The sequence below is a fragment of the Amblyomma mixtum genome, chromosome 2 (assembly GCF_055824585.1).
Source record: "Amblyomma mixtum isolate Tamu chromosome 2, ASM5582458v1, whole genome shotgun sequence".
Classification (NCBI taxonomy): Eukaryota; Metazoa; Arthropoda; class Arachnida; order Ixodida; family Ixodidae; genus Amblyomma; species Amblyomma mixtum.
Window position 1 is genome coordinate 74,612,856 of NC_143013.1, and position 25,228 is coordinate 74,638,083.

At 47.6% G+C, this 25,228-nt stretch overlaps 1 protein-coding gene and 1 long non-coding RNA gene across 2 annotated transcripts; one reads left to right on the top strand and one right to left on the bottom strand.

The window, feature by feature from the left end:
• The first annotated feature begins 1,139 nt into the window (after positions 1–1,139).
• LOC149359775 (uncharacterized) lies at positions 1,140–8,117 on the top strand. Its single transcript, XM_089571896.1, has one exon. It carries the CDS (start codon positions 2,078–2,080, stop codon positions 3,704–3,706), a length of 1,629 nt encoding a protein of 542 aa, XP_089428022.1. The 5' UTR covers positions 1,140–2,077; the 3' UTR covers positions 3,707–8,117.
• A 10,023-nt stretch (positions 8,118–18,140) lies between these two features.
• On the bottom strand, positions 18,141–24,994 carry LOC149359776 (uncharacterized). Its single transcript, XR_016288802.1, has 3 exons — positions 24,647–24,994; positions 23,912–24,041; positions 18,141–18,396 (listed from the first exon to the last, which is right to left on the bottom strand). It is a non-coding gene; the product is annotated as an uncharacterized LOC149359776 (long non-coding RNA).
• Between the last annotated feature and the right edge of the window lie 234 nt (positions 24,995–25,228).

The following is a 25,228-nucleotide window of genomic DNA, read 5'->3' on the forward strand; positions in this document are numbered from 1 at the left end:
CTCATGGGAACGAACAACATGGGTGTGCCCTGTATGTGTGTGTGGTTCTTGCGTCCAGTATTGTTCGTTCGCATGAGTAGCGCACTAATGAAGTTGAATGTTGTTCATGAGTCTGTATTACTCTGAAAGTAACTACAGCTTCATCTTTAAAGCTGTGGATTATCAGCATTCAGCATATGCAGCCCCATTCCACCAGCCAGATATTCATTCTCACATAGTGTTATTGAAAATGTCTTCTGTTTGATGATTCTTGTCGGCAATTTCTCGCAAATAATTAATTTGACAAGCATCTTTCCGATGCTTACTAACAGGATGTCACATATGGTATGGTACTGACCGTAGTGCTGTCAAGAAGTAAAGATTTTAAAATATGAGCGCCTGTATCAGTTTATTACTCATAACAATGGCCACTGCTTTTATGTACTGCAGTTTTTATAATGCCTTTATATGCTGTTCTTCATAGCACCGTAAGTATTGTTATTATTTTCCTTTTAATGAGATTGAAGTTCGCCTCTGCTGCCCGTGATTTCTGACATCGCACGTGATCAAAACAAAGAAAAATGGTGTGCGAATATTCTCATGACCGGTGGCTTGGAACACATACTTAATTAAAAGTATGTTCCTTTTTTGGGCTGGTTCAGCTTGCTAGCTCCTTCTCCAATTGGTCCTCCTAGCTCTCCACTGAACCCTTCTTTCTCCTTTCCTTCTTGTTTTCATCTCTTAAATCATTGCCTGAATTATTGAAGGATGCAGGGATTGGCGAATCATCTAGGCCTGTAACAGCTAGTCGATGCGTCGATTTCTTTCGAGATCTCATGAGCATCAGAGAAAAACGAGAGGAACGATTAAAAATTGAGCGGGGTCTTCTGCAGCATCAAAATGTCAGTATTAAGGCTACTGGAGAGAGGGGAAGTGCCGTCATTTAACCGCCGAACAGAAATACCAGGCGAAGCGATTTGCATATTATGAGGAAAAACGGGTTGAAATGAGTGAAGTAGCCCAAAATAGAAAGCGCAGGACGCAAAACCCAACAATATTTTATTGAATAATCTGCAGTGGGGAGGGGGAGGGGTGAAGGAAACAATGTCCTACAAAACGCCACACTCGGTTCTGAATATTAATTTCGTCTCGCACAAGAGTATTCGCAGGCTAACGTCATGGGAGCACCGACGGACTGCGCACAGAAGCATCCGCCTCTCGGTCTCGCTGGTTTTCCTCGAAGTAATGCACACAGCGCTGCACGACGAAGAATAAGAGGCAGGGCCATTCACGGCGCTGACTGAGCGTACGGGGAACGCGGCAAGAGGAGCTGCCACAGATTGTTGGCTTCTGCTGGCGCAGCGTCTGCTGTAGCAAGAGAGCGGACGCTGAGCGAAACTCTGCCCCAGGTGTGAGAGACGAACCTGGCGTGAGGGAGAGCTTATACCTGCCCCGAAAGGCGCTGCGTTCCGCAATCACCTCCTCCCTCTCGAACCAAAGTGCTCGGGGTGGTAAGGGGAACGCTCCCTCACCCTCGCAGCCACAGGCGAACCGGTTTCTGATTTCTTTGTGGCGGCATTCCTGAGCAGCTACAAGATGGACGTCGGCGGTGTACAGGAAGCCAGGTCGACGCCGCCGTAACGCTCCTTTCCATTGGCCCCGACCAGCTCCGAGGCCTCGTCCCAGCCAATGGCGGAACGCGTTACGCGGGCCGAGCAGTCTCTCAACACGGGAAGAGGGGGGATTCCTCGCTTGCCCCGCTGCGCTCCCCCGCCGCGAGCGGTACCACGCAGCGGTCACGAAGGCGCCTCAGCGAGCAACGCCGTCGCTCGACGAGGAAGCCCAGTTGGGTCGGCGTCGGTCGTCGCCGGTCTGTAGTGTCGGCGAGTGCATGGTGTGATCGCTTCCATACGTCGGTTCTTCCCGCAGGATTACCGCACAGCAAGCCCCGACGCGGAAGGCTAGAGTGCGGGTACGTCGTCGACCAGTGTCCTCCATGGATTATCGAGGCGTGCTAGTGAGTGCGTGTCCGCCGTCGTGACGCTTGTGCCGCGAGGCCTTGCAGTGTTGACCGCACGCCGGAGGCGTTTCCGGAACGATGTCCTCAACGACGCCGATCTGCCGCTGCCGGGTCCTCTACCTGGGCTCAGCCGTCCCGCACATCACCAAGGACGGCCTTCAGGGCATCCAGGAGCCTCTGCGCGAGCTCTACCCTGAGCAGGGGCCGCTGTCTGCTCGAGGCATCGACTCCTGGCTCAGCGTGTGGAGCAACGGTCTCCTCCTGGAGAACGTGGACGAGTCGCTGCGCCAGCATGTGAGGTTTTTTCCAATCGAGACCTTGCACTACTGCGCCGCAGTGCGCTACGTCATGGTGCCGGGATCAAGCGGAACGGAACGTGTGGAGAAGTTTCTGCCACTGGACAGCCCGTTCGCAAGGCATGCGGGGCCGCAGCAACCCCCGCTGTTTGCTTGCATCCTGAGGAGGACGACGGGTATCAAGGTACTCGAATGTCACGCATTCATATGTAAGAAGGAGGCTGCGGCCAACGCTCTCGTACGCTGTTGCTTCCACGCGTACGCCGACTGCACGTACGCCAAGCAATTGGAAGAAAACCCATACGCATTGGATGGGCCCCCGCGGCGAGCTCAGTCAGTAGTCGGTCTGGACACCGTGCAAAAGGTTGAGGCATGGCGCCACCAGCAAACTGAGCCCTCCACCAGCAACGGACTGCCGCACACAAACGGCGGCTCCATCCTCCTTGACGACGATACTGAAGATGACGAAGGAAACTACAAGGTCTGGACCGGGCCGGCACCCAGGGAGCTCGTGTACATGGACACCAGTGGAACGCTGCGAAGTGTCCAGTCGACAGCCGCCACGCAATCCAGGATGTCTCGTCCCCGGCAGCTAGCCATCCCTTCTCGACCTCCTCCACCCCCGCTGCCGCCACTTCCGCCTCCCAGCTCTAGTAAGGCGAACGGCCACAAGGAGCAGTCAAAGTCTAAGAAAAAGTCAAAGTCCAAGTCCTCCAATTCGTCTCCTCAGCAGCCGCCGCTGCCCATGCCACCTCCTCACCTCAACGGCTACAGCGTCATATCGGGTTACAGCGGAAACCATCCCCCGCCCCCCATGATGATCCACTCGGAGCGAATGCGTAGGCCTCCCGAGCGGCCCATGTTGTACAGCGCCGAGGAGCCGTCGTACGTCCCCGCGGTGCGAGCCATGAGCCCAACTGCCTCCTACCAGCCAGGCATGTTCCCGCACGAGCAGTACTTCATGCAGAACTACAGCACGGCGCCGCGTCCTCACGGAGGAAAGCACAGGGGCGGCGAACACCCGCCGTCCTCCAAGCCCGGCAAGGAACACAGGCGCAGCAACGGCCACCACGACGAGGCGGCCGCAGGAGACGGTGATTCTCCTTTCAACACGGGCATCTACCGCAGGAAAGGCCACCTCAACGAGCGGGCCTTCTCTTACTCTATTCGACAGGAGCATCGTTCGAGGTCCAACAGCCTCGCCAACCTGCATTTTCTTAATGGCGCTCCTGACGGCAGCGGCGATCCTGGACCTTCCGGCATGGACAAGAAGGACAGGGAGCTGGCTCAGCTTGTCGGCGACCTCGACTTAAGGGACAACGGCGGCTACGGTGGTCCTTCCCACAGGCCCGTCACGCCGGACACAAACTTTACAAGGAAGAAGGCCTCGTCCAAGAACTACGCTTGGTGAAAAAACGAAGCACGGGGTAAGGGTGTTGCCGTGCTAACATTCGAAACCTATGACCACCCGCCTCCGTTCTTCTACTTCCCATGGGCGATCCAGAGCAATTATCTGCTGATCGACACAAAGCCTGCTGTGCTCCCAACACTACCGGATAGATGCCGTGCCAAGCGAGCGCTCGGTACTTGTGTGCGAAGTGCCACTGTGTCCTCAACGTGTGTTTTTGTTCGTTTGTTGTGTTACTGCGTGACGTATATGACAAAGTGGCAACGACACCTTCTACACGCACACCCCTTACGCCGAGTTGGATATATACCTTCGTACCCCATGCTGCTTGCGGTGCCCGAAGGATTACTATTCACCGCCGTGCTCCAACCTGTGGTACTGCACTGTGAGCCCGCTGATATGCTATCCTGCTCTTGTTGCAGGAGTTGGGATCATGCGAGTGTGCCGTGTTTTAACTACAACTTCCAGTGTGGACGACGTCCAAGTTATATTACTTTTTTTTTACTACGGTGTGCGAGAGAAATGCGGGTTTGCTTGAAGACAGCATACATATTGAATACTGAGGAACACTTTGTGGAGCCTTGTTATTTTGTAACAGTAAGCTGTCTCTGTGCATGCTTAGCTGGCGAACTGACCAAGTTTCTAATCGTATGTGGCTGTGCTGGCGGTGCATGAAAAATAACCTTGTAAGATATGAAAAATTACTTTGATACCAGACTGGTCACATTTTCTTGGCGCGTCCTTCAGGCAATGAAGTAGGCCCGGGGAATCTGAGACATTTGTATGTTTGCTTACAGTTAATGGTCCTGCAGCAGGTGTCATTGATTAACCTTCAGTTTTGGGGCTTCGAACAATGAGTTCTGAGGCAACATGCCTGAAGGACAGTGATTATCTAAAACCCTACATAGGAGGCAGTCATTATGGCATGTCCTCCTCCAGTTTTTCCAGAGCAAATTGAATATGAATGGCAGAACGAGATCAAAGAGAACTCAACATATTCCTTGGGCTAATAATCACATGTTGATGAATACTGCTGCCGTTCTTCACTCATTTTCCATCGATCTTAAGCGGGCGTTGAAGACAGTGCTGGATGGCGTACTTACTTTCAAAGTGATGCGACTCTGTATGACTAATCAGCGGTAATGATTCAGCTGTGGCTTGCTTTCTTGAGACATGTTTCAAGAGGGCAATGCATGCGCTAGCTATCATTCCATTAGGGTTTGGCCAGAGCGTCTCATGCCCGTCAGTTTACCATTGAAGTTCTTGTCACAAACTTTATCTACGAAGAGTCAGACAGATGTACACGTTTAGGTTACGTTGTGCAAGCTAAAATTTGAAAAAGAAAACTCAACAGAAATGTCAAACGCATTCTTCAAACATTCCAGAGCCCGTAATGCATGCAGTAGTGGTTTAGATTGTCCTGCCTTTGTCCCCTAGAACTGCATTGCACAGCGTTTTTAAAACCACAAGGTCAGACAGACCTTTTGAGGTATCGGTTTTGGGTTCAAGGCATGACTTGAAAAGATTTTTGTTTGTGCCTGTTTAGAGTTAACACTATGTGAGTGAACATGCCTACAGTAGCCAGCGCTGGTCTTTGCTATCCGGATTACGCATGCCGTGGTCCGTTGTTTTGAGTCGCGGTTCCCGGAATGCAACTGCAGATCTTTTTTCTTGGAAGCCTAAATAGCACTATCATCAGCGAATAGAAAGGAGACGTACAACGTGATTTTTTTCCCGGGTGGTGTAAATGACCCTTGCAAGTGGTTTAAGCAACTGCTGAGCAGCACCTCGTCAATGATTTTTTGTCATGATGGTGTCCCTACAATACGACCCTTTTGTCTTATTGCAATCTTATGTGCGTAATATCACCCTGTCAAAAAGCGCGAGGTTAAGTGCGGCAAAAAGCTTATTGAAATTAGTATCAAAGTTTCCCGGGTACCATGCGTAGCTGAATGTCCAATGTGTGAAAGATCCGAACCTCTTAAACTTTCCTGCCTGCTATATACGGATGGCGTGTGAAGAAACAGTCCGCGGGACAGCGTGCGGAACATCATCTATCGAGCAGTTTTTTTTTTTTTTTTTTTGCGGCTACTTTGCAGGGTCTATTTTCAAGGCTTGGCTTTTAATTTAAGGATGACAGGCTGTTCGGAGAAGTCAAGCTTGAAATCACTCTTAAGGCAACTCGCCTTTGCTGCCTACTTTAGCCAACACTGCCGACGTCTCCTATGAGAGCAGGGTGCAACTAAAATCCACGTACTCCCTCCTAGTAAGCAAGCCGCAGCACTTAAACGACAAGACTTTGCAAGTTCGACGCCAAAAATGACGTTTGCGATCATTCTTTCAGTCTCTACTCTGTGCTAGCTTCGGGTCTACGACAAAAATCTCTGCGTAAGCAAAATTCACGATAGAAGTTCTACATCGTTGTTCATTTTGTTGGTTTTATAGACTGCTGTGCCAGCTTGAAGAGGACCTATCTCAAGAGCGAGAAGTAGAAACACTGGTCCCGTATTAATTACTAAAGCTGTTACGGTGATCTGTGCAGGATTATATCGTTCATTCGACGGGAAAAGATACGGCCTCCGATTTCTAATGCCAGTCCGGAGTGATTTACTTGTTTCAAAGGTAGCATAGCGGTTACGTGAATCTCTTTTAGCCTTCCTGTGGCAATGCAGCGAAGCCCTCAAAACAAAGGCATGGCAAGACTTCTATCAACCAGGAAAGCTTAGCAGCACAGGGGTTGTTGACGGCTGCGTACCTGGAAACGCGTCTGAGTATTGTCTTTTTCGGAACATAAAGTCGTTGAATGCTTCCTGGACGTATTCATTACGTTAAGCACCCGAACCTTGTTCCTATTTGTCGAGGACATACTGCACGCCACGGTTTGCTCTCTGTAATAGCAACATTATTTGCATAACGCATCTGGTTCAAAAACCAGGAAAGTAACAGACGGATAATTACTGTGGGGAGTTGAGCTCGCACGAGACAGCCGTCCGGTCTATCACTGCATGGGCTATACGTTATACGTATTCACCATAGTTATTATTTTGTAATTGCAGTTCTTAAAAAGGAGGCCGGGAAGTTATGGCTTTTACCGTGCTATTAGGCGAAAAAACTGGCCGTGTCAGTAAGGTGTTTATTATACACACGAGCTCAAAAGACTTCCGGTATAGCCTCGTTGTAATTTTCTGCGAACTTCTTTCAGAGTGTCGTTCAGTTGAATTCATTTGAGAATCGCTCTGGGACCTACAATGTCAAGCTCTGATTCTAGCCTTACTCAGCGCATTTGCGTTCTCTGTAAAGGTCGCTGGCGGTCGTAATGAGAGAGAAGAAAGTGGAAAGGGCTTCTTGGAAGCCTGCAAGTTCCAGGAATTTCCGCTTTCATCTTGAAGTGATTTTTTTTTTCACGCAGTGTCGTATCTTGATGCAGACATTTTCTCCTGTCAGTAGAAATCAAGCAACAAGGTCATGATATGTTTTACATTTAGTTATGACATACAATAATTTTACCGCACAGATGCGAAACGGATTGAAGTGATCGGACAAAATGGTGAATTTGAGACTATCCACCTAAAAAAAATTAGTTTCTATTTTTTATTTACCTCATTTGTATAGTATGTAGTGGAAACGACAGTCTGGTGTCCTGTGCGCCGTTCCTTCTTATTTACACGGTTAGGTAGGGTCGCTACTAAATTGGTAAAACTTTCGATGTGAAACAAGCTGAAAACTTGGTCTTGACGTGCCTCAGAGGTGTCTTGTGCAGCCTAGTCTACACCTCTTGCTGCTTCGTGTTTGCTGGAAACACTGCAGATGCCATTATATCCTAAAAATGCTTCCTTGCTAAAAGAATTTCTTGGGCATATAAATCTAAAGCGGTCGAAACGCACTACTTATTCACAGCAGGAAATTCTTTCCCACAAACGGCAGTTAATGACAAATTCTCTTTCCTATTTTGGCTCATATACTCGCATTTTGCGCAAGTCTCACCGCATTTGTTTCTGATTCAATACTTTTCACATCTTTCCTGAGTAACACTGGGCAGAGAAAATTTTCTGCGTTTGTTTTCCGACGTTGCTGTCTCGAACTTCTGAAATATGAACGTGCAAGACAAAGTCTGCATAGAGGAACGCTGAATGAATGTGGCTACAGTTTGGTTACATGTGTATTGTTCAAAGTGTTAAGGAGTGGCACTAAAAAGAAGCGCGCTGCGCATTGTACATCGTTCTCAAGAGGACGCGTTAAAAAGAAAGTACGAAAAATTATTGAGCGCGCGCGAAGAGCGGCTGTTCTGTCTGCTCTCGTTGTTGTGTTGGTGATGCATCAACTTGTACAGCTCGAGCGAGGCGTCTCCAGCGAGAAGATGTCCTGCTCTGTTGTTATGCCGAAATAAAACGGACAGTTCCTGGTCAAAACAAAATGAAGTGTTTCGAGCTCTTAATTTATTATTATTACTTTCGCTGTCTGGCGTGCACCTGGTCTTATTATCTGCTTCCCAATTACCTGATGTTAGTGTGCAAGGTACTAGCAATAGTGATAATTTCTAGACTGTGCACGAGAAAAATAGTGCCGGTAGGGCCCTATTCCGAGAGTTCAAGAGTGCCGGACGGGCACTGTTGTACTCTACGTGCGATCCATGTTTACTTCAAGTCTACAGTCACAACGAATATGAGAGGGAACGAACTTTTTGCACAAAATTGCGGATTTTTTGTTTATTTCTTCGCTAAATTTGAGAATTATTTTTGGGTATTATATGCCAAGAGGAAAACTAGTTAGAAAACAGAAAAAAACTGTGCATATCGCAGATAATTATTGAGTAATCAATAAATGAATGCTCAAACTCTGTTCCCTCTCATATTGCTCACGACTTTACCTCTACGATTTCCATGTTCGGCCATTACCCACACGCATAACTTCTACTACTTTAAATCAAACAAATTGATCGTTGTTTACTTCTGACAAAGATCTTCAGTGGAGGGATGTAGCGCATGTAGGATGAAGCGCACAGGCATGACCACGTTCCTGACGGCAGCTGTACCTTCCATCTCAACGCCGCCAGCCTGTGAGATTAGTTATTGAAGGTCAACTCAAGTGTCAAGCGCTAGTATTTGTGCGGGGGAGACTTCAAGCCTTTCGGAGTTGGAAGTAGCAGCAAAATCGCATTTATTAGGATTCCTAGCCCGAAAACGAAGCTACATTTCACAGCGCGAGCAGTAGAACTACGGGCCCAGCAATATAAACGCTTTTGTCTTTTCCGCATCTCCGGTGGACTGTGTCCCATCATATTTCGCATCCTGTGAAGCTGTCAACCATGGTACCTTCAGAATTGGGTGGTGACTTGTGGACAGGCCGGCATCTAGTTCTTAATCCAGCTTAATCCTGACCTTGTTCCACTTTGAGAGGTCACAGCTGTCGCAGCTGTTCTCTCCTTAGTGATGAGACATTTACGGAGTGTCAGCCTAGCGGGTACGTACACTGGATTACTGGATGCTTGCTGCGTAAGTGCAGTGCCATGTGTGCCGCCATTGTGCGTGCGCAGCAGGCAGCCGATAATATGAAATATCTGTGCCCTAATACGTCTCCGTTGTGCTAAAACTCTCCAGTGTCCCTTTATCGTTTACTTGCTCTGGACGCGAAAGTAACCGCATTTGTTGTACGAAGTTCAGTCAGCCTCATGTCGAAGACAAGACTTTTTAAAAACTTCTGTTAATGCAGACAATATCTGCAATCTGCTCACGACGTATCACCATGTTGTGCAGCTCGTCGATATCAATGTTTCTGCCTATATCGATAGTGACTGCGACATTGCAACTAGCGTGGAAAGCACAAGGACAACGGCAAAAGGAGCCGACGGGACAGCACGTGCTGTCGGTTCCTTTTGTCGTTGTCCTTGTGCTTTCCACGCTAGTTGCAATGTCGCAGTCACTAACGAATACACACCAACTAGCCCAACTGTCTTCCATGATCATGCCTATATCGACAGACGTGCGGGTAGCCGCAATTTGAAAGGAAACAGTAACTTCCCAGGCAAGCACTTATTCTGTTATTTCTACATTAAAGTTGAAAATGTCACGTGGGTTTTTTTCGTCCAGATGAGAACTCTTGAGATCAATGAAAAAGTGCGCTTTTCGTTTGTACTTGGGGAGTAATCTTTTGTGTATGGTTTATGAGGGTTTAACGTCCCAAAGCGACTCAGGCTACGAGAAACGCCCTAGTGGAGGGTTCAGGATATTTCGACCACCTGCACTGACATCGCACAGTACACGGGCCTCTAGAACTTCGCCTCCATCGACATTCGAACGCCGCGGTCGGATTTGATCCCGCGTCTTTCGGGTCAGCAGCCGAGCGCCATAACCGCTGAGCCTCCGCGGCGGCTTGGAGTAATCATTGGTTGAGTACGATTAATGTGCCCCTTTCATGTTGAAGCTGCCTGTACTTATTTTCTGCCTTCAGAATGAGACGCAAGAGGCTTCTGCTGTGGTTTCGGCAGTAAGCGCGATGTAGAAAGTGGCCCAAGTTCTGCTATCCAGCACCTGTGGTGAGCCAGGACTGTTCTGGCGAATCTCCTTGATTAGGTAGTGTGTGGACGAAGAATGAAAACCGTGTTACCACTCCGAATGCCATCTTTTCTACAGTGATTTGGTATATTTTCTTACTATCCTTTGCCTTTCCGCACATCAATCTAAAAATTGCAGCGCCAAACACTTGAGAAACGGTGTGCTACTTACTAAGGGCTCCTTAGCCCGGCGACGGTGGCGGTCGGTGTCGTGGGCTGAGGCTTCCTCCGCCCAGTGCGCACATGCACAAAAATCGAGCTCGAAATACGTTTCGTGTGCGAAAGTAATGGTTCAATGTTCACCATGTCATGCACAAGGAGCTACGGACACTATCCAACTCATACCGTGCCTCCCACCTGTGCTCACTTCACTTCTTTGAGTGTGCATAATTATAGATAAGCGTTTTCATTCCCAAAGGTGACAGTTGACAGCCGTGCTGTGCGGACGTGCGTTTTTGGTGCTCTTCGGATCACGCGTGGAGACCGGGACCGGACAGACTGCGAGAGCGTCTGCGTAAAATAGATGAGTACTTTCCTTTAATAGTTTTAAAAGTGCGTTTAGTTTTTTTAGGCTTTTAGGGGAAGTGCAGGTTAAGGAATAGAATTTAGGTCAGTGACCTAATTTCGGCCGGGACTATTTGGCCGACAGTTGTCTCAGTGTTTTTTTTTTGTGCGTTAACTTTTAGAGAGATAGCTATTTTTTTCCAAGTGATTGATCGGCATTTGCGGTAGCCAGACTTTTATTTGATTTCGCACGTGTTTTCAAGTGTTTTCGTCTTGAGCGTGTAGATATCTGGGCATTTGGCGCAAGCAATAATCGAGTGTTGCTACGATGGTTAAGTTACTGAAGGTTAGATGTATGGAGTGTGAGGAATCGGTGAATTTAAAAGAAACGCGGTTCGATTCAGTGGAGGAGGCCGAAGGCGCAGATTTTATGTGCAAATTCTGCGTATTAGGTGCACGCCTGGACAGGGCTGAACAGGCGAACAGCGAACTAGTGCTAAGGATGGATGCTCTAGAAACAGAGTTACAGATAGAGAGGGCAGAGAAGCGTAAGCTTCAAGTACAGCTATCTCAGATCGAGTCAAAAACGGCTGACACCGCCATTGGAAGCCACAATGGCGGGCATTCCAGCGCCAGCCACGTGGATGGGGCTTGCACTGGCATGGACAGCGAGGGGCCAGTAGGTCAGACATGTTCAGGCAGGAACAGCTATGCACAGGTGGCAGCTGGGAATTCGAGAGGCGGTACTGAGAAGGGGTCCGGGCTACTTCCAGGAAATGAGGGCACAGTCGCTGATAAGAGGCAGCGAGATCCGGAAGTTAGGAGGGAGTGGCAGAGTACCCTAGTGCTTATCGCTGGTGACTCAAACATGGGGCGCTGCAAAAGAGCTATTCTGGACCGGGTGAAGGGTGATAGGCGGGTAGCAGTCGGGGTGTTTCCAGGAAAGACAATGGACGATGTCCTGACAGCGACTAAAAGTGAACTTTCCGAGAAGGCTGCAAGGCGTAACTTGGTAGTGGTAGCGGCGGGGCTAAATGATGTCCTGAATGGTAACGCCGCACAAGTAGGGAAAACATTAGCTGAGGGAGTTGACGGTATAAGGGCGATAGCACAGCAAGCGCAGATCGTGGTGTGTACAGTGCCTGAGGTACAAGGAAGGAATGCAGAGGTTGCTAAAGACGTTGTGAATCTTAATCGCGAGATAAGGCAGTTAGGCCTCGAGAAAGGCTTTGAGGTGGTAGAAATAAACAAGGAAGTGCACAGGGCAGGTTCGGGCAGAGACTTTGGACGAGATGGCATCCATTTCAGTGGAAGGGTAGGAGAAGAGATAGGCAGGCGCCTGGGAGGCCGAGCGGTAGCTTTTTTAGGGGGTCCACGGTGGCTCAGGGCGTAGGTGTAGGTAGAAGCGATGTAAATGTAACAATGGCGGCTGATCCCAACAAAATGGCCACTAGGAGGCCCAGAAAGAAAACTACGAAAAAGAAATTTAACGCCAGGATCAGTTACATAAACATGCAAGGGGGTAGAAAGAGAGCGAAATGGCTAGAAATAGAACAGCAGTTAAAGGACGAAGCAGTAGGTGTGTACGCTCTATGCGAGACACATCTGAGGGATCTAGAAGATCCACCTTTCATCGATGGCTATGTCTGGGAAGGGTGCAACAGAACAACAACGGAGAAGAAGGGAGGAGGAGTAGGTATGCTGATACATCAAGGAACAAATTGGCAAAGAATAAAATCAACTTGCAAAGAACATGTCTGGGTATCAGGTACAATTGCTGGCAAAAGGACATGGCTAGGGGTAGTTTATTTAGGGACCGGGGACAAATGCAGGCAAGAAAACAAGGATCTAGTTAAGTGCCTCAATGACGATATAAAGCAGATTGGAGACGGTGTCGATATTATTTTGCTTGGAGACATGAACGGCCACATCGAGGATCTGGATGGATACACAGATTGTAACGGGAAGTTAATGCTAGACTTGTGTGAGCGGCACAACTTAGTTATTGTCAATAGAGAAACTAAATGTGAGGGACAAATCACGTGGGAATCCCGTAACAGGCAAACAACCATTGACTACTGTCTAATGTCGCAGGGCATCTATAGCAAGCTCGCAATAATGGAAATAGACGAAGAGGGGAAGGACAGCCTAGGAAGTGATCATAAACGTATTAGTCTACAGTTGGGAGCCCTAGTCAAAAGAGAAATGCAACGAAGTCCAAAAGACAACGCAAAATTAAATGATGAACAAATAGCGCTAATATCAGCCGATATAGAAGAAATAATTGAGAAACGCCACATGGAAAATTGGGATTATAATCAGTTGGAACTGCTCATCGCTACAAAAATGAAACAAGTGAAAGGAGTTAACCGCTGGAGAGGAAAGAGGAAGCCACGAAGCTGGTGGAATATGGAAATTAAGGAGGCCATCGAACAACGACGGGTGGCTTCAAGGGAACACAGAGAAGCAAAGAGGGCGCAGTTATCTGTAGAGGAAATAGGAAAAAAATGGGAATCTTATCGACAAAAGAAACAGCAAGTTCAGGTCCTAGTCCAGGCTAAAATAAAGCAGTCCTCTGATAAATGGCTGGCTGAAGTTCGCGAGGCAAATAAAGGGGGGCCAAGAAAATTCTGGAACCATATAAGCTGGTTGGGAAAAACAAATCAAAGAAAGCAAGAACAGATTATAGATGCTGAGGGAAAATGTTTGGAGGGAGACGATGCTGTGGACTACATTACGTCATTTATAGCTGCGTCTTTTAGCGACGCCAATGGGGTAATCTCCCCAAGTGAGGCGGCAACACAGGACAGCACAAAAGAGAACAGCTTAGAACTGACTAGTCTTAACTGGGAAAAGGCGGAAGCGAATATTCCTAAAACCACATCCGCAGGGATAGACGAAATTCCAATTAAGCTGATTAATGAACTTGGCCCAAGAAGCAAGGACGCGCTGATAAAAGCATTGGAGGCAGTCATAACAAATCAGCAAATTCCGCACAGCTGGAGACAGAGTAAAATGAATTTGATTTATAAAGGGAAAGGAGATAAGATGAACATAAAATCCTTCCGTCCGATTACGATAACATCTGTTATGTACAGGCTGGCAATGCAGGCGGTGAAATTAAAAATGCAGTCATGGGTAGAAGGGAATAGGATACTCGGAGAACTTCAGAATGGGTTCAGAAGGGGTAGGCGGTTAGATGATAGCCTGTTCGTGCTTACCCAATGCATAGAAATAGCTAAGGCGGAAAATAGACCTCTGTTTATAGCCTTTCTAGACATAAGCGGTGCATACGATAACGTGAACAGGGAACTCCTGTGGAGCATATTGAAAGATTTAGGTATTGGTGATGAGGTAATTGATTTTCTACAGGAAATCTACCGAGATAATGAAGTTGAAATTACATGGGAAGGGAAAAAAAGTACCACAACTGTAGGGGTGCACAAAGGATTAAGGCAAGGTTGCCCTCTATCACCGCTGCTGTTCATGCTTTACGTGATAAATATGGAAAGAAGGCTAGAAGAAAGTAATCTGGGTTATAATCTATCGTACAGATTAGGCGGAAATGTAGTTGAGCAGCGACTCCCGGGTTTAATGTATGCGGACGATATTGTACTGTTAGCAGATAGCCAGGAAGATTTACAAACTTTGGTTAATTGCTGTGGAGACGAAGGAGACGCTCTAGGATTCAGTTTTAGCGCAACTAAATCAGGTGTGATGATTTTTAACGATACAACTGATCAGGTGCTTACAATACAAGGCCACGAAATACCCAAAGTGGCCGAATACAAATACCTCGGGATATGGCTAAACGAAGGGCAGATATACACGGAAAAACATGAACAGGCTCTTAGGGCAAAAGGACGAAGAGACGCCGGGATAATGAAACATAGGGCATTATGGGGGTACAACAAATATGAAGTACTAAGAGGTATTTGGAAAGGAATAATGGTGCCGGGACTTACTTTCGGCAATGCGGTTCTGTGCTTAAGGGCAGAAGTTCAGTCGAGATTAGACGTAAATCAGAGAGCTGTTGGAAGATTAGCACTAGGTGCCCACGGCAAAACCACAAACGAGGCAGTACAAGGGGATATGGGCTGGGCATCGTTCGAGGCACGGGAAGCTAAGAGTAAAATACTATATGAAGAACGCCTGAGGAAATTGGACGATAACAGATGGGCAGCTAAGGTATTTAAATATTTATACAGAAAGAACGTTGACTCACAGTGGCGGAAAAGAACTAGAAAACTAACCAGTAAGTATGCCGGTCATGAGGACGGAGAAAGAAAGAGCATTAAACGACAGGTTAAAAACGCGGAAGTTAAAAATTGGATGAATTCAATGGAAAAGAAACATAGTGTAGAACTATATCGATTCTGGAAAAGGCAGATCAGGAAAGAATTTTTCTATGATAACTCAAGAGGCAGTGCCCTACTTTTTGAAGCTAGATCAGGGTGTCTTAGAACGCGCAGCTACAAAAAGAAATTTAACGAAGAAGATGACACATGTGCAGTGTGTGGTAGATCTGTGGAAACAATTGAACACCTCATAATCAAATGTGATGGTATCCATCCGGATGTCGATGCAGGCACAGTCACTCTTTCTGAGGCCCTAGGGTTTAAAGATAACAATGGTCATGTAAATAAATCTGCAGTGGAAGTCAGCAAAAAGCGATTGGAGGATTGGTGGCTGAAAAGCAGAGATGTGGCATAAGGTTAGAATAGTAGGAAACCGTAGGCAAAGTTGATGGAGAATCTTAATGAGAATTGCCAACACAGTAAACAAAAAAAATAATAAATAAAGAAAAGCTGAGCATGGTGGCAATTGCCACCACCCCGTTTCAAAGGGGGCGCTCCTATCCATCCATCCATCCATCCATCCATCGTGGAACTGACTTTGGTTAGTATATCAACATCAAACGCAAACCAGTAGTTTACATGATTTATCTTATGGGCTTCCCATTTTTGGCTCCAAGGCAACTTGTTCACAACAGACTTGACCAAGCTTTGTTACTGCATGTCTCTGACTGCTGGCTTTGCACTCTACCTATTAAGAAACTGCGGCCGCAGCTCTTCAATCGTTCCTGGAGTCGGAGCATATAATCTTGCAGATACAAACGTCCGGTACTGTCACCATGCCTTATTTATTGCTCCTTCTGCTAATCAAGTCATGTAATGCTTTGCGAATTCCTTACGATGTTAGACGCAAAACCGAATGTGTCGGCTTACTCGATGCTCGCATTTAGTTAGGCTTCTATAGTTAAATTCAGCACGAATCTCAACCAGGGTAGCAAGCTAGGCTCATGCTCTGCTATATTTCTGGTAAAGTTCCAGTCTCGAAACATGCATCTTCATGCATACATACAGTGCCCTTTGGAAGCGAGTACACCTACTAGACTGTCGGCTAAAGTTCACCTGCTGGCATCTTCTCACGTCGGTGAGACGTTTGCATCGAGAATTTTTTTCCCTCTCTTTTAAAGTTCGTTTCGTAGCTCGGAGCCCCGAATGCATGCAAAACTGTGGGAACAAGAGCGCGCTTACACAAAGCTCGGGAGAGCTTTCGAGTACCGGCTTGCATAAAGAGACAACATGCTGGATGGTTTTTCTTCGATTTCCCACTGGGCGCGTGGGACTTAAATGCGACCTGCGTCCGTTCCCGAACAAGGGGCACAGCTCTCTCACGGGTTCACGCACACCATACTGTGCCCACTTGCATTACTGTTTGCGTGCAGTGCGCTGGAAGCTGGAATGGAAGCAAAGGAGTGAAGATGTGCGGACAAGATGATGGAGGGCACCGGGACAGGCACTAGGATATGACATGTGGTCAAAAGTATTTACGCCACATGGTTGCATTTGAGCCACATATTAGAACACTTACGGCACTCCCAAAAACCAAAAGGTCTTGAAAGGTGAAGATGAAGTCTGTCCTCGACTTGCAGAGGTTCAGAGTTTCAGTGATGCTGTTCATTTTCTCCACGCACAACTGAAAAAGAAACCACGTGATCTGAACGCTTCGCACCATTTTCTAGAATGTGTCTTTTATTTGTAGCCTGGAAGTCATTTTCGAAGGACTACCCGTATTGTGACCGTGCAACTGGACTGGATCTCAACTAGGATGCTCTTGAATGAGCGTGATTTCGTCAGCTGAAAAATTGATGGCCCGTTTGCGCATAAGTTATATATGGACCGGAAGATGTTTTTCTGACAAAGTTACACGAACAGCTCGAAATTTAGTGGACACCTTATGCTCGGAAACAAAGCAGACTACATATGCAGTGCAATTGCGAATGTGGCGACGAGAAATAAAGCTTGATTTTTAGAACAATTACACAAGTATTTGGCTTATTCACCCAAAAAGGTTGCAGCAGCAGACGCCGAGGATCAACATCGCCTTCACAAGTACAGAAACCCTCTCCGTCAGTAGGAGAGCATGAAATAATCGGTTCGCTTAGATCTTAACGTACTTAAGGGGAGTAATTACAATTTCTTAAAAATGCTGTTATTGCTTTTAAACTTAATCTTTAGTGGTGGTCGCAAAAAGAAGTCGAAATGAATCTAGTTACATTGAAGAGATAATGTAAAATAAACATCAAGATAACCTTCAAAATGCTTCCTTCCAAAAGCCGACCAACCTTGATTTCTTTTTTCGATACATAATGGGACACAGGAGAGAAGGAGAGAGAAGAGAACAGATATACGCACAAGACGGACCCTACCTTTCAGTGCCGGACGTTCTCCATTGGTCAGCGCGGAGGGAAATATAATGGCACGTTGACGTTGCATTCTTAGAGAAAGAGGGCGAGCAATTGCAACCGAAGTAGAGAGAAGGCGACACAGTACACGGTATCGTGCATGCTTAGTTTTCATCCTGTCAGCTACGTGCTATATACACGCAAGCTCTCGGGTTCTCTAGCAGGCCGAGACAGTGCTGTGCTCACTCGCGGCTTTGATTACGGGTCCAAGAGTGTTTCTGACTTTTCGTATATTCGAGTTTATTCTAGAACTCGGCTCAGAATAATGATAGTTGAAATTTGTTAATATCTCTTTCTGCTGCATCTATGGCTGACCTCGATTTCTGGCGCAACGACTGCTCTGAAAAAGGAACGTCAGTCTACCAGCCTCCGCCAACAAGTTTTGTCAAGACTCTTCTCTCCTCAAAGGCCGAGTGCAGACGCCGCCATACTGCATGAAAACTGTAACGCGATGTTATGAAAGATTCTTCACATTATCTTTATTTTCATTATTGCTGTATTTTTTTTTAGTCAGCATAATGTCTGTATGAATAGTGTTGTCACTTTCGTGGTGATTTTGTTCGTTTATTTTTTTCTTTTATGCCGCACCTAAGCGCTTTAGCGGAGCGGCAAACATGAAGAAAACAGGTAACAGTGTTTTAATAACAACTATTATTATCCAGATAGGTGGGCAGTGGAAACGCTTGGCGGCAGGTTCGGGGCATCAGCGGCAGAAGCAAGAGGCATTCATTGCCTGATGATGTCTGTGCGCGGCCGAGCCGCTGCAACTCTCCCTCGTTTCTTTTCCCGCATGTAGCTCTACTACTACGCAACAATCCTCCACGGTCTGTGCGATGCGGGCACCGGAGGGCAGCCGCCGATGCTTGTGGTAGCTCGTCGGCACAGGGTCTGAAACGAAAAAGACGGGAGAAGAATAAGGAGAAGCGCAAGCGTGAGCGGAGATGGTTTATGGCGGGGAGGCGGGACGAGTGTACACCAGCAATGGCGGATACCATCATCGCCCGGGCCTCCGTGGTGGCTCCTCGCCGGCCACTGTCTGGCGCAAGACGTACGACGTGTACTACGGCCTGTACGTACGCAGAACACAGATGCGGGAGCAGCAGCGCCAGTCAGCGGCGGCAGAAGCAGTCACCAAAAGCCGCCGCCGCCGCTGGCAGACGTGCAATTCTCCACGCTTCCGGCCGGGCCGACGGCGATGACCTGCGCCCAGCGTAGGCCGGCCGCTGAGTTCCTTCCACGCTCTCTCTCTTCCATTCGTTCTCTCCCTTCCTTGTCGTTGTTTCCTTATGTTCTCTTTTTTATTTTCTGACTGCGTTTTGTTTTGTTCCTGTTCTTCGTTTCAGGGGTTTTCGTTCTTTTTCACTGCTGCTTCCGGTGTTGTCCGCTGGCCACTCAAGCCTGCGCTCGCCGGTCGGTCCCTTTTCCGCGCGTAGCCGGCGAAGCTTTGCTCCTTTATTTCTTTTCTCGGCTGGCCGTGGGACGCGGTGCACTACAAAGGTGCTGGTGGGAATCCGTTTAAGCTGAAAGGGTTCTCGAAGCTTATGGCTGCTGTCAGGCGAAGAAAGAACTGGTTGCTGGGTGAGTTGGGCACAACAAAAAGGCGGGTAATAGGCACTGTTCTCCTTGAAATTGCACACCCCTCCCGCCCCACACTCCATCCGCGCAGTGACACCAATGACAAAAAGACCCGTGAGCTAGGCTGGCGAGCGGACTTCGCAAGCTGTTCAGCGGGGTAGCCGTGACTGCAGTGAGCTGTGAATGAAAGGTGCAGCGCAGTAGAAAATTTACCGCTTGTCTTGGCCACTTTTGCCTTTGATATTTTTTTTTTAATGTACGCGCGCTACTTGGGCTATACACAACGCAATAGAAAAGAAACTAGTGGCTCGTTTTTTGCGCTTGCGTAGCGCTTGTGGTGTGCGTCGTTCTGTCCATTGTTGTATTGCGTTGTGTACCCCAAATAGCGCGTGCATTTAAAAAAAAAATCAGCCAATTGGTCCCCGTATTAGTTTTATTTGCTTTTTTTCTTCCAAGGTTCCGGGATGAGGCGAAAGAATGAAGACGTTTCGAAAGGCGTTTCACGGTGCGGAACGCCTTCAGCTGACCTGCGCAGCCCATTGGTTCAACGCCAGGTGCAATGACTGGGTTGGTACCCATGCACAGTGCTGCCGCTTTCATGAAATTTACTTGACCTTTACACTGCTGCCGCGTTCTTCAGCAAAATGATTCTCCAACCATCTTGCTCCGAGTGAACTGCGTGCACAAGGCTAGCAATAATTAATTCTCAGTAGATATCAACGCTTTGTTCCTTTTAAAGCTGACGTGAGATGCCAGTGAGATGACTCGTCGCTGGTCATGCAAGCATAGCAACTGGAGTTACTGTATTTAAATAATCGCAGAGCCGCAAGACACGGAATGCACAATAATATGTCGCAAACTTCACACATCTCGAAGCACCTCCCCAGGATACTGTCGACTCCTTTCCCTTGCGCGTATGTATGCACGCATCAGTAGTAGTCTGCGCTGCTACTCTTCTGAATTCTGCCACTCTTTCAACTCTTCCACTGCACCCGCTCAACCGGCACCACGTCAGGACGCACAAATCGATAGTGGCAAATGTCAAGCATGCACACCCAAAGGCAGGGTGCCAAGTAGACTTACCAAACGCGGACGATATGTCGACTTAGGCGTACTCCGCTTCTCGCAAACATCACGCCCCAGCAGCATCAGCAAAACCTTAACGTGTTTGCAGACATTGCTTGGAGGCGTTTTCAAAATTTAGCATATTAAAAAGGTCCCATTTCGAAATATGGTTGTATGGCTGTACTAGCTAAGTATGGACGCATCCAGAGAAGGGGCTCCGCAAACAATGAAAGCATATCATCCAAACATATAAATTAGCCACAGGATGACGGGTAACGACTGTAAACAGCCAGTACGACGTGCTCCAGAGGCGAAGCATATATGTAGCGCTTTCAAGCCATCCGGTTAGAGTAATTTGAGACTGGAACCATTAAAAGCGAGGTTTGAGGCGTTAAGTAAAGCTGCGGCTTTTCGGCAACTACAAAATGTAGGGAGAGAACAGGACCATGACAGAAATGGGAATTGCACACTGTTCCACGCTTCTTTGTCGCTTTCTTGGGACTCTTGCTAGGACAAGCAAGAAAAAAAAAAAGGCGACGTACGTAACGCCCATGTCGTGGTTGCAGAAGCCGAGATGCCATCAACACATCAGATAACAAAAGACCTAAACGGCCGTAAGCAGGACAGTTTGCGTCGGGTAAAGCATTCCCAAGCCCACATTCAAGCATTAATAAGGCCAGACCTAAGAACAACCATTCCTAGCATAACAAGGTTGCTTCCTTAGGGGGCAGCAGCTTCCAGGGCTACCCAGCAATCAGCAACGTGCATTGTTTGCTAATTCGCCCCAGAAGATGTCTATTATTTCGCGCTAGACAGGAAAAGGAGGAAAGAGCACTTTTCGCTCTGGGCCAAGCGTGCGAAGAGACAAACAAAATTAACAAGAATAAAACGAACGCTGTAAAGTTTATGTGAAGGAAGGAATACAGACGTATGTTTAACACCGTTCCCCCCAATTCTGTGCTCTGCAATTAGACTTTTTTCCCCCTCTTTTTGTGTTCTGAGAACCTCCTTTGGGAACCTCAAAACGAGGCTTCCAGTGCGCCACCAACCATTCTTCTCACGAGGTTATTAGGGCTGTTGGTCACATCGGCTAAAAATCCTCCCATACTTTTTTTTTACTTTTGGATTTATTTATATCCGGGCGTGTACTTTGCGCGCTCGGAAGGAACCAGCTGCTTGAACTCATTTCCAGGCGCACATTAAGCGACACGAAGCCAATCACCACAGTGGGCGAAGACGTTAGCACGTAGTTGTCTCGACAATGCTTTACCTGCTTTCGGGGTACCGAGTAAACGTTCTAATGCTGTTTGAAACGTAGAATACAAATAATTGCTGTAGGTGCGTAACGTCAAACAACCCTTGATGCATTTTTCAGTTCACAAGACCTATATAAAGCAGTTTCGAATATATCTTAAACGTCCCAGGCAGCTTACAGCATATTCTTTACAGCATAGCTTAAAAGTCTGCATAACTTCGACCTGCAGGAATACAGACCTGTGAAAGCGTCTTTTGTATTATGCACTGTCAGTCTGACAGCTTCGAATGTATGCTGAGCGTCTGGTATCCCAATGTAATGGTGCGCCTTATGAACAATTTCTGTGCTATCTTTATAGTGTATGTGAGCCAACAGTTGCTTTATTTGTTGTATTAGGTTAATCAGGCAACGCAATTCAGGTAAAATATTCACCGCATTATCATTCTGTGTGCAAGAATACGCGTTCTGATATTTCCTAACTTCTTACTTGGGGGAGAAATCTTGTTGTGGAGTATTATAAAAATAAATGCCCTTCTGGAATCGAGGTGCAGGGCAAAGGCCTCTCCCATGTCTCTCCAATTAACCCTGTCCTTTGCCAGTTGCGGCCACTGTATCCCCACAAACTTCTTAATCTCATCCGCCCACCTAACTTTCTGCCGTCCCCTGCTACGCTTGCCTTCTCTTGGAATTCACTCTATGGAATTGCATAACCAGGCCTGGAGTGCGGCCTGATCTTGGTGACCAGAACCGACAACGCACTTCCTCACCAGAACAGTATTTGGCCACCCTGGTGTAGTACTTGGCCGCAACCTTCTATGAACAAACCAGTTAATCCGCCAAAATAGTACGCTGTTATGATTCTTCCGAGCGAACCACGAGCATCCCCCCCTCCCCCCCCCCCCAAAAAAAAAAAAGAAAGAAAAGAAATGGTCATAGTCTGACCACACTGGTTTCAGGTTACGAGCTGGCGCGGCTGACTTTCATCACTGCGATTTTCACCACGTCGCGCACCCAATAACAGTCGCCTCTGCATAAAGCAATGAGAGAAACAAAAGAGGCAGGGTACATGTAGCTTTTGCCATAACCATGACCCAATGGCTATCATCTTGAAAGCCGCACTCATTGGCTTGGTTCTTGGAAGACTGTTTCCTCGACGCAGTGGAAGCCGGCTAGAGCAATGAGGAAACAGGAAAGATTTGGTTTTTGTCACGAGTCATTCGAGCCGCTTGATTGGTTTCCACTGGTCCTGCGGAGTGAATGAGGAGCACTGCACATTTCTATGAAGCTCCTCCGAGACTATGACGATTACTACACTGATACAAATCAACGGCACAAAGCTATGCAGAGAGGCGAAGAAGGTCGAACGCCAAAGAGTATGTGTGCCACATATGAGTGACACCCGTCTGGTGATAAGGCGGTATTCGACGCCCTAGAAGGTGGCCCCCTTTTTTCTTACCTTGAACATTCCGCGCATAGCTTTTGGGCGGTTATGCGGAGCGCTGAAAGAGAGAGAGGGGGAAAAAAGAAATCGTGGAAGCGGGTCGCCGTGTGGCCCTGTCATGTTTTCTGGATCACGCGGACCGTGGACAAGCGAAGCTGCACGAGACAAAGCATGGGTGTAGGAAAAAAAAAAGAAAAGACAAGAGTGATGTCTGTATCAGATCGCACGTCGTCAAGCCTGCGGAGCGTGCCGTCGTTCTGGCGCGCGCTATATGCACGGATGTGGTACAAGCGGGCACGGTGCCAGCTCACTCCATAGCTGTAGCCTCGCTCAAGCAAGCGTAAAGCATATGAGAAATGTTCATGGAGTTATCCTGAGTGCGCAATAGGTGCTCGCGTGTTCTATATGCGTGCCTGGCAATGTTATGAATGGGTCGAGATGGGATGCAAAATCTCTGATGGAATCAGCTGAACGCATGGACAGACAGACAGAAACGTAAATGGGGCGCGAAACAATTAATGACTGAACAGTTAGACTAGAATATGGTAACTGTGAAAAAAAAAAGAACGCCGGTTTCTGTTGCGGACGAGCCGTATGACGCGTTTAATTTTTTTGATGCTGCATTATTCGAGATAAAATACTTCGCGTCTACAGTCGGTGATAAGTCTCTGGACCGTTAATGAAGCCGATAGCTCTATTATAAACTGTCAGCTGGAGGCCACGCAGTTGTAAGTGAAAGAAGATGTTTACTTTCACGTCCACAAGTATCCGCTATGCACCCTGGCCAATCCCCCGCCGTGGGTATGTGCCATTAAGCCTGAGGACGTCATCGTCATCAAAAAAAAAAAGAAAAAAAAATCATCAAGTGCCTCCAGCCGGAGGCTGCAGGCTTCGTGGTCGTGGCTTCGTTCACGGCGCCCGCGTGGTCCAGAGACTTTTGAACCCGACTGTGCGTATAGTACGAGTCATAACCGGGGCTGAACTGTCTCTCATCTGTGATGTCTCTTGTACAATGGATTGGTAAGCATTTAGCATAAAGCAATATGGATTGAACGGAAGGCACAGACGTCAGGAAAAGTTGTTGCTGGCCCGGATCGCAGCCATACAGGTTTTCGCCGGTGGCAAATGGAGAAAACCTCGGCGTTGCGTTTGCGTGGTATCGCCGCATGAGTTCCTGACTGGTGCTGAAGAAAGAGGCTGAAATACAGAGAAAAAAAGAGCTGCAGGAAGGAAAAGAACGTTCGTAATGAAACAGCAAGTCCAGCTTTAAAGAGCTAAGATTGTTCCAACGTGCTTGTAAGGCTGCCTTCGTGCGATGGGCACCAACTAGATATGAGCCCAACGGACGCCGTATGGACACCCCGAGGCTGCTTTTTGTTTTGTTTTCAGGTTCGAACGATAGATCCTGCTTAGCGTTGCCGAGACCGGTTCCGTGTTTACGAAGCCGCGATGCGCAGCCCTATTTTAGAACTTCGAAGATAAAGCGTGCGTTATTGCTTTGACTCGTTGGTATATATCTCCCACTTAGCACGCCGATCTGTAAACAGTGTGTGCTTTGGTGCTGCCAATTTTCAAACCTCGTCAGAGCTCCTAAGGATAGTTCTTATATTTTCACATCTGTGCCTGTGTTGTATATGCGCAGACACATGGGCGCGACAACAAGACGTCACCTACTAGTCTTAAGAAACAAAAAATTTAAAAGAACAAACACAGTAAATAAACAAAAAATAAAGCACAAATCCTCGGGACTTTGGGTGAAAATCACCGAAGCCGCATACAGCGACGTGAACAAAATTACTTACAGCCAGGACGTCCTTCGATTGCTTGCACCGCCGTTCTAAACACTGCACAATCTTGATTCATTCCCGCATTTATACGCTCCCTATCCGTTCCTACAGGAGCCTGCGGTATCAATTCGCCACGTTTCGCATCTCAGGCCTCGCTTCGAATTCTGCACCCCATCCTGCATCCCGTCGCTTTCAATCTCGAAATCTTTCAAACGCTGACGCGTTAGCTCTCAGCCCAACTTTCGCCCGAACGCGTTTCAGAGGCGTGGGCCGTGAAAGCGTTCTCCCAAGGCCTGAGCGATCGCGCAGAAAATCAAGGAAACAAATGAGGAACGCACGCTTCTTATTTCGAGCTCGAAAACAACTTGCGGCCGCGGCCGCTTCACCGTTTCTTAATCTCCCTCGCTCTTTTTCTTCTTTTTATTATTTTGTCCCCTCCGTGTATTTATTTCGCAATTGAGTGTAGATGTATGTAACGCGGCCACTATAAGGAAAAGCAATCAAACAAGTACACCTGACATGCCAGCGCCGGCCAAGGGGCTTGTATACGGTCAGAGCGGCACGGCACATTTCTTCCCTCGGCTACATGAGCGTCCG